Source organism: Cupressus sempervirens, chromosome 10 (assembly GCF_028749045.1).
Source record: "Cupressus sempervirens isolate cs-2001-9-10 chromosome 10, ASM2874904v1, whole genome shotgun sequence".
In the NCBI taxonomy this organism is placed as follows: domain Eukaryota; kingdom Viridiplantae; phylum Streptophyta; class Pinopsida; order Cupressales; family Cupressaceae; genus Cupressus; species Cupressus sempervirens.
Genome location: NC_143127.1, coordinates 375748414 through 375758525, shown reverse-complemented (window position 1 = coordinate 375758525; position 10112 = coordinate 375748414). Strand labels below are relative to the sequence as shown.

The following is a 10112-nucleotide window of genomic DNA, read 5'->3' as shown; positions in this document are numbered from 1 at the left end:
TTATGATTAGATCATCTGCAATAAATAATCTTGGACTCAAGTAATTGGTTTAGGATCAGGTGTACCCACCTTGGCTTTGCAGAGTAAGAAGTGCAGAAGACTCGGATCAAACTGATTGGTCTTGTTAAGTTGGTCTTAACCGATTGGATATCCCAGCATTGAGTAGGCAAGACTCATAGGATTCCAATCTGTGGCTTTGGGAGCCAACAAGTGCAACCATTTAGTAGGGAGAGCTATTGTACTAAAGTCTTACCCAAATTGGTAGTGTAATTGTTGTGGAAAATTATGCAATGCCTCCTTAGTAAATTTCAGTACAACCTAAGATGGAACCGATACACATCGATAAATAAGATTAAGAAAGACTTTGCAAAAAAATCCTTAGGCATACAACTAAATTTAGAAAACCTCAGGCAAAATTTCCTTTAAAAGCAGCATATATCACCATCAAGAATGGTTCATTAATGGGCTAGCAAAATTTAAATTTACTATGATCAATATATACCAAAGTGACAATCATAAACTGATTGAGAATTCCACCAAAGGTTTGCAATTATCTAACTGCTGCAACCTGTTTGCTTTTATCCCACTTGGGCTTCAGCCAGATTTCATGGTTTCAGGGAAGATTTACCTTCCCTTCCTATTGCTGATGATGTTAAAATGTCAACATTCCTTGTACATGAGTGGTAAGACTCAAAAGTACCCTAGCATAGTATTTTTCGATTACCTGGTGTGTTGTCTTAGCTGCTCTTGTTTATAAAACATATAAGATGCACATTTGTTTTAATAGCTTTTCATTGTAACACATAATCACAAAATATTCAATACTGTTGCATTATTCATGCAGAGTCCCATTCTTAACAAAATAGTCATCTCCCTAACTTGAGAACTTGCAATGCACATTTGAACTTTCTGAAAGTGTATCAGATTCGAAGCAGAGGTCAAATTAAGCTCAATTAGCCACAAGGCATAGATAGAGTTGTGCACTACACTGACTACACTATTTATTAGTGTTCTGTAAACATTTCCCGCCCATTCCTAATTGATTAGATGCTGCACAGCACTAATTAAAGTTGTGCCTGACAAAACTTACGAGTTGCAAATATTGTCTTCCCAGTGCCTTCTCATATGCCAGATGAATCAAGATCCAAGAAAAAACTGAGGCAAGATGCATCAATAGATGTAAACCATCAAGTAGGAATTTATCAGCCCCTTGCAAGCGCCCAGGCAGATAATCTTTTGTGTGGACTGAAAAATGTAAACCAGTGTAAAATAGACTTTAACCCTGTGAGAAAATCATTTCACTCAATAACTCGTTTTTGTAGGAACCCAAAATTGGTTATCTTTGGGGTAATGACATGGGACCTCTACGAGAACCCTCAGTTTCCAGTAATCGCTCTACTCTCTTCTTGGAACTATACTGTCTGTCAAAGTGTTTAACCTGTTCAACAATGTGAATAACAAAAAAAATGTATATTACATAAATGCATAGAGATTATAATTGATGCTTGTCATTCTAAAGAAAAGATACAAGATTAGAGATACAGCAATTACAAAGAAAATGGTAATTTCATGATAAATGAAATTGCAGATAACACGCTAATCAGTATAAAATTGACATGTGAGATGGCTTAAATCTAGACCCATTCCTAGAAAACCAATTCAAGAAACCATAGCAAAGATGAAAAGCACTTTGAGAGCTAAAAATCATGTATATAAATTAAATTAAACAATATTTAGGCTGAACAAATTGTATATGTTGACCAAGTTATTACAATGATGTTTTTGACCAAAAGTCAGTTTACAATAAAAAAACAAGAAAAATCTGATACGTTTTCATATATAAATAGGCTGCAGTATTGACAAAATGAATATTTTCCAACAGCTACGAAGCACTCCCTAAAATTCTCCAAGGACCAAAAAACTTCCAACAAAACATTCTGTGCTGCAGGGTCAGAGTCATATAAAAGATACTATTGGGTAATTTGCTAATTCAATAACTTCTCATTAAAGTTCGTCATATCGGAAGTCATCTTCGCTTCCTCATTCTTTCCCTATTTCATATGTTTCTGGTGGCATTAAAAATTTGTGTAGTTCAATAGTAAAAAGTAGGAAGTGGGTTATTACTGAACCAGGCAAACAGTTGACAATGCATTTGCAGAACACTAGAAATTACTAATATTGCAGTAAATGAATTAACATCACTTCAAGCAGTGCATATACCAGTGCAAGTTAGTGAACCTGGGAAATTCAAATCAAATCATTGTAACAAATATATGTCCAAGGTCATGGTAGATAGAGTTTCACGAAGGCATAAATATAACAATACTTGGTCATGTTGTGGTCTCAATCCACAGATGTTTACAAATGATAGTTGTGAATTCACAAACACAGTTTAACAACTGGTGCAATCACATCATACAAATAGAATAAGAGTTTGAGTTCCTGCAATGCAAGTGCACAATCATGATCATATGATGGAGACCTGAACAAGAACAACTGAAAATGATTGGAGATTTAAAGAATAGATTAGGAACACACGAATGAAGAGAAACCAACAAGAAAAGATATAGTCATTCCATCAGCATGCAGTAATTTGTGATCTCAAAAGGAATGAAATTAGCAACGAAGTCACTAAAAATAACAAAATAAAAAATAAAAAAGAAAGACTCGTGATAGCAAAAGAGAATCCACCCGAAATAAAATTCATCAAGAACATAGTATATTAATCCCCTCGATGCAACGATTTGCCCAGCGATAATAGGTTCATTGTGTACTCACGGTTTTAGCAGCACAGGGGTGCTCAAAGCTCAAAATGTATGTAGTGATAATAGTAGAATGAGAAAAAATTGGCTTAGTGTTGTGGTTGAACAAAGGTCGATGGAATGGGGGACCAAGATTGAATGCATGAGATCAATGGTGGAGAACCACTTGATCCTCACACCTTGTGAGAGGTTGACAAGTGCCAACCTAGATGAAGAGGTGAGAACAGATGGTTGGAAAAGGGGTACTTTGAACTTTGGGCAAGATTTTTTCCATAAAGTCATTTCTTGTCCCCAAGGTCCAATTACATGGGGAAAGGGAATTAATAAGTTCATTTTTTTTGGAAAAGGACAAATGGGAAGGGACCAATGTGGGTACACTCCCAAAAGTGGGCAACTTGAGTGGCCATTAATGCCAAGGCTTAACCCACTCCCTAATCATATGGATTATGGGTGTGTACATGATTTGTGGAAGATTAAGTTGATTAGGAGGGGAAGCTTAAGTTGATTAGGAAGCATAATTAGGAAGAAATTGATGTTAATGTTTGGTAGCTTCAATGGTATATTAAGGTAAGGACATGGATACCAACCCCTTAAGGTAAGTAATGGTATATTAATTAAGCTTTCTTTGCACATTCTTATGAAATAGATCACATATGTTTGTTATACAGTTAATATATTAGCATATAGATGGTTGGCATTTAAATAAAAAATATGGAAACATATTTTATAGGGATGATATTTTTATTTAATAATGAGATTTCATAAATTTGACATTATTAAATGTAAAATTGATGTGCAGATAAGTACTTATTATTCTTGAGTATTACATTTATTAACTCATTGTAGTCTCTTCCTTGTTTGTATTTTTATACGTATTATAAGAGCCATTTGCCTTGATCTTTTCCGAGGATGCTCTTGCAGGGAAAGGAGGATTGATATCAGATTCAGAGTGACCTCGGACTCTCCATCAGAAGCAACTTTAAATGAGGAGCTCAAAATTTAATATCACATTCAAAGGGATTTTTGACACTTTGTAAGTAGTGACCTTGATAAAGAGGTCAAAAGGTTAGTGTTTCTTCGTCAACAAGTTCCAAGTGCAGTTCCTCGTAATACATTCTTCTCTATGAGAGATAAGTTTGAGGTGAAAACCTTATTCTCTAATATGATCCATGGTAAATGCCATGACAACACCACATGACAGTATCCATGGTGACTTCAAGTAAACGTTTTTATTTCATGTGTGTATGGACCTACACCCTGTGTACATCATGAGGAAGTGACAATTTTCAAATGATTATCGCTTGTATTTGCAATTTTTATTGGAAGGGGACAATCTTACAATAACTTAAATCATGATATACAATTAATGTAAATGTTGAAACAAATCATGATGGATTATATCTTGTAAACCAACAACTAAGTGTTAGATCTCATTCACTTGATAGTCTATGAGTTGCTTGTATAGATATATTTTGAGTACTTGGTGAATATCATGTGTTGATATTCTGAAAGGCTAATACTAAGAGTATTTGGTGAATATCATTTGTTGATATTTTGAAAGACCAATACTCATGATATCAAATGGTGATCTTCTAATCATAGATATCCTTAAATTTTCCATTCCTATTATTACCAATGGTGTAATATCTACCCTGTGTTTATCCTCCCAAGCTAAAAGGGAGTGTTAATGTTTGGTAGCTTCGGTCAAATAAATCTTGAGATAATACTATTGTAGATATAGATACATATATATATTTATCATATGTGAGGTATAATATATATGTGGAATATAAATTATATATATGTAAGTATTATTATGCGAGAGAATTTAATATAATAATAATTCATGGAAATTATATATATACAAAACAATAATTAAAACTTATTATTATATGTTTAACGAATAAACATGTCACATGAAGGGACATGTCTCTTCTTGGATTATTCTCTATATATAAATATAAGAGGTTGATGCCTTTGGAAAACACATACCAAGTATAGGCAATGGAATTACATTTGTAGCGATCCTCATAAAACATATCAAGTGAGAGAGTAGGGAGATGTCACAAATAGAGAGAAAACGGGGGATTTAAAAATTATTTTAATTCAAATCTAGAGGAAAGGGCAAAAGTGAATTTACTTAAACAAATACAGCAATATATTCAATTTAATCGATGAAAGGTTGTAGTATATAGTCAAATAGGTAAATTAATTTACCTGGCTTGATAAACTAGGTTATAGACAAATAACATTAATTTAAATTAATTAACTCATGAATTATTTGAATAACAAGACAACGGGATAAAGGAACAAAAAGGGGTAAATTGACCAAATGTCACTAGTCATTTTGAGGTGTCTATGCCATTATTCAAAACATACCCATGATCCATCCAAGCATATGGGACTCATGGACAATACATGGTGAAAGAGCACACCCCCTACTTCAAGGGTGATCAGGGATCACTTGATCATTTTCTCTTTTGTTTGTAATAAAACCTTAACGAGGTTAGAAATGTCATTCTTACTCTTTGTAATAAGGTCATGATGACCAACTTCGATATAAAATCCCCAATTGGTCCCAATTGCGAACTATAGCCAAAGTGGGTCGCACCCTTCCAAACCATGACAAATGGAGGATAATGGTATCTTTGAGTCTTACATGGACCTTTGAGAATGTTTGCAAGGTTATACATCACTTAGATGTGACAAATGCAAAAAATGCATTATGTTGTCAAAAGTTGCAAATGTTTGCAAAGTGAAACTTTGATAACTTTTGCAAACAACTTGATTATTGCATCTCAACAGCCAACTAATTCAAAATTCGGTTGGATCTGTTGGAGAAGGCTTGTTTAAGGCTTGTGGAGTCAATTTGGCATGTAATGGTGAAGTCTGGCATGAAATAGAAGGAATTGCTTTGCAAAAACTTGTGTTTTTCCTGTTTTCTCGTTGTTAACTGTGATTGTACGGATTCAATTTAATTGGGCCCCTCAATCTATGATCATGGAAACTGAGCCTGGTGAGTTAGCTTCCCTCTATAATTGGTTTAAATTCATTTGGTGCTCATTGGAGGAAGATCCATCAAGTTTTGTGGAAATTGGTCCATAAAACCTGTCAAACCAAGGGTTTTGGATTGTAATGGCCCTGAACTAACATTCCATCATAGCATTTGGCCAATCTCTTGGGGAATGTTCGGGCCATGTGTGTACTATAAGATGCAATTGGTTTTAGGGAAAACAAAGCAGTACCTGAATTAGCTTGGCATTCAGATGTGACAAGCCTGGTAAGAAAGGAAATGAAGTTACAGAAGAGACAAATAGATGTGTGGGTGTGAAGTTGTTCTAGAATCCTTAGACACAGACAAGGTTGGGATCATAAACCATTTGTCCAGATCAATACACTGGTGTTGAGTTGTACACGAACCCTCAACTACTAGGCCTAATAGGCTTATTTGGCTCAAACCTGGTCAACCCAGTTCCTATTTTGTGATATTTCATAATGTGTCCAAATGGGTGTATAAATATGGTATTTAATTGGTCCTTGTTGGGTAAGTTTGGGAGGAAAAGGCAAAATAACCAATTTGGATGGAGTAGTTGCAAGCAAATAATTTTACCATAAAACACAAGAAAGGGGTCACTGTTGGTGTAAATAAGTATTTACTTATTACACTTAAGTTTACTTAGGTTAATGCATTATTTTATTATTTATTTAGGTGAGACACTAAGGAGTTTGTGTACTCTCATAGATGTACACAACTCTAATTATGCACATGGTGTCTACAACACAGGAGTTTGCGTCATTCACTGAGTTGTCATGTTGACAACACAGTTATTCGCACTCCTAATTTAGCACATGTTGTCTACACCACTGATTTGTGTGCTACACCATTGTAGACTTATCCTCATATCATCGCACTTAATCCCATGCTTAATGGAGGATAACCCATATCTGGTGGACATGTGCTTGGTTTTATGACTTATCATGATGCTGACTTCTATGTATTCTAGAAGCTCTCCTAAGGCCTTTATATACAGACACTCCTAGTGTACTCTCAAGTTGGCATATTGAATGAATATTGTCATTCTGATCATACTCTCTCTATTGGTCTACTGTTGTGCTTGTGTTTGAGTTCCTTGGCCTTGGGTGAATTCTGGCCTAAGCCAAATTCTTACATGGTATCAAAGTTGAGGAAGATTGTCTACATATAGCCGTTCGAGACCGTTCATGCTTCAACATGTTGGTGTAAATAAGTATTTACTTATTACACTTAAGTTTACTTAGGTTAATGCATTATTTAATTATTTCACATTATTTTACTATTTATTTAGGTGAGACACTAAGGAATTTGTGTACTCTCATAGATGTACACAACTCTAATTATGCACATGGTGTCTACAACACAGAAGTTTGCATTATTCACCGAGTTGTCATGTTGACAACATAGTTATTCGCACTCCTAATTTAGCACATGTTGTCTACACCACTGATTTGCGTGCTACACCGTTGTAGTCTTATCCTCACATCATTGCACTTAATCCCGTGCTTAATTGAGGATAACCCATATCTGGTGGACATGTGTCTGATTGTATGACTTATCATGATGCTGACTTCTATGTATTCTAGAAGCTCTCTCGAGGCCTTTATATACAGGCACTCCTAGTGTACTCTCAAGTTGGCATATTGAATGAATATCGTCATTCTGATCATACTCTCTCTATTGGTCTACTGTTGTGCTTGTGTTTGAGTTCCTTGGTCTTGGGTGAATTCTAGCCTAAGCCAAATTCTTACAATCACCAAGAAAGTTGCAGATGCTTTGAGCAGAAGGATACTCCCTACACAGGAGGTTCAATTGCATAGCATTGGGATTACATCCTTTAAGGAGCTCTATAAGGAAGATCTTGACTTCAAGGATGCTTAGAATGCTTGTTTGAACTTCTCTAACAATTTTCATGTTGATTTCTCTGATTATATGTTGCACGAGGGGCTCTTGTTCAAAAGAAACCAATTATGGGTCCCCAGATTGTTCCATGAGGGAGAAAATTACCAGAGAAGCACAATGGGGCTCTAAGTGGTCATGTTGGGCTTGATAAGGCCCCAGAGCAAGTGACTAGGCACTACTATAGGCCTATAGTGCAGGTGGATGTTAGGAACTTTGTTGCAAGTTGCCAAATTTGTTAGAAACCCATAGGTACATCATCAAATGCAGGGTTGGCAGGGTTGTATCAGCCACCTATGCATTGCCAATAGACCTTGGGAGAGTGTGAACATGGATTTTATAGTGGGACTTCCCAAAACTACTAGAGGATTTGGTAGTGTCTTTGTAGTTGTTGACAGATTCAGTAAAATCGCTCATTTGTAAACTTGTAGGTGCACAAATGATGCATTCCGTAATGAAGGTCTACTCTTCAAGGAGGTTGTAGGGATGCATGGGTTACCTTTCACTATTGTGACTGATAGGGACTCAGTTTGTGTGACATTTTTGGAGAACATTGTGGAAAAGAATTGGCACCCAACTGTCTTTCCCATTAGCTTATCATCCACAAACTCATGATCAAACTGAAGTCGTGAATAGAGCATTGGGGAATCTTCTCAGGTGTCTCACCAAACATGGCATGGCATGGGATTTAGTCATTAGTCAAGCATAATTTGTTTTCTACGATTCACTTAGCAAAAGCACGGGGAAGACTCCTTTTGAGGTTTTTTATGGCTTCCACCCTAGAGGGGTGTTGGACCTCAGATCTTCAAGGATCAGATAGAAGAAGCACGCAAGGAGAAGACTTTGCCACTATCATGAAGGAGACGCATGACCAAATGAAGGGTGCATTGGAGCAAAGTGCCACAAAATATAAAGAAACTAGCAGATCGTAAAAGGAGAATGTTTAGTATAAAGAACGAGATTTGGTCATGGCTTTTCTCAAGAAAGAAAGATTAACCAAGGGACAACACACGAAACTGCTCATTAAGAAGATAGAGCCTTGCAGGATTGTGCATAAGTTTGGGCCAAATGCCTATGAGATAGAGTTGCCACCACGATTGGGAATCTACCCAGTTTCCAATGCTGCAAACCTCTTTCCATACAAAGCACCTATGAGAACAGATGGAGACAATACTGCAGAGATTGAAGAAAGTGATGAAGCATGGGTCAAGGACCTACCACCAACCAAACTAGTTGAATTAGCGAGCATCTTGGATAAAAAAGTATTGAGGCAAACAAGGAAAGGCGCGTATAAGGAATATTTAATTAAATGGGAAGGGTTGCCAAAATCAGAGGCTACATAGATGACTAAAGCTGATATATTGAAGCATGGAACCAATCTGCAACAGTTGGCAACTCAAGGGACTTGAGTTCTGTCCTTCTCAGGGAGTATGGTGCATGAGCACACCCCCTACTTCAAGGGTGATTACAGATCACTTGATCATATTGTCTTTTGTTTGTGATAAAACCTTGACAAGGTTGGAAATGTCATTCTTACTCTTTCTAATACGGTCATGATGACCAACTTGGATGTAAAAGGCCTAAGTGGTCCTAATTAGGCAATTATGGTCAAAGTGGATCAAACCCTTCCAAACCATGGCAAGTGGAGGGTAATGGTGTCTTTGAGTCCTACATGGTCCTTTGAGAATGTTTGCAAGGTTGTAAGTCACTTGGATGTGACAAGTGCAAAACTGCATTATGTTGTCAAAAGTTGCTGAAGTTGCAAATGTTATGAAAGTGCAACTTTGACAACTTTTGCAAACAACTTGATTAGTTGCATCTCAACAGCCAACTAATTCAAAAATTGGTTGGATCTATTGGAGAAGGGTTGTTTAAGGTCTGTTGAGTTGATTTGGCATGTATTGGTGAAGTTTGGCGTGAGAGAAGGAATTTCTTTGCAAAAACTTGTGTTTTTCATGCTTTTCTCCCTGTTCACTATGATTATACAGATTCAATTTGATTGGGCCACTCAAGCTATTGTCACGGAAACTTAGCTTAGTGAGTTAGCTTCCTTCTATAATTGGTTTAAATTATGGTATTCATTGGAGGAAGATCCATCAAGTTTGTGCAAACTGGTCCAGAAAGCCTGTCAAACCAAGGGTTTTGGATTGTAATGGCCCTGACCTAACATTCCACCGTAGCATCTGGCCAATCGCTTGGGGAATGTTAGGGCCCTGTGTGTACTATAAGATGCATTTGGTTTTAGGGCAAACAAAGCAGTACCTGAATTTTGTCGTGAAGCCCTAGGCTTGGCATTCAGATGTGAAAAGCCTGGCAAGAAAGGAAATGAAGTTGCAGAAGAGACAAATAGATGTGAGGGTGTGAAGAAGTTGTTGTTCTAGAGTCCTTAGACACAAACAAGGTTGGGATCATAAGCC

General features: G+C 36.6%; 1 protein-coding gene across 1 annotated transcript in view; it reads right to left on the bottom strand.

Moving 5' to 3' along the window:
* Positions 1–774: 774 nt before the first annotated feature.
* Positions 775–10112, bottom strand: part of LOC149534245 (Cytochrome c oxidase, subunit Vib family protein) — an 88864-nt gene continuing 79526 nt past the window's right edge. Inside the window, exon 3 of the mRNA XM_089804856.1 lies at positions 775–1438. Within this exon, the coding sequence (XP_089660982.1) occupies positions 1337–1438 (102 nt within the window). The 3' untranslated portion in view covers positions 775–1336. The remainder of the gene's footprint in view (positions 1439–10112) is intronic.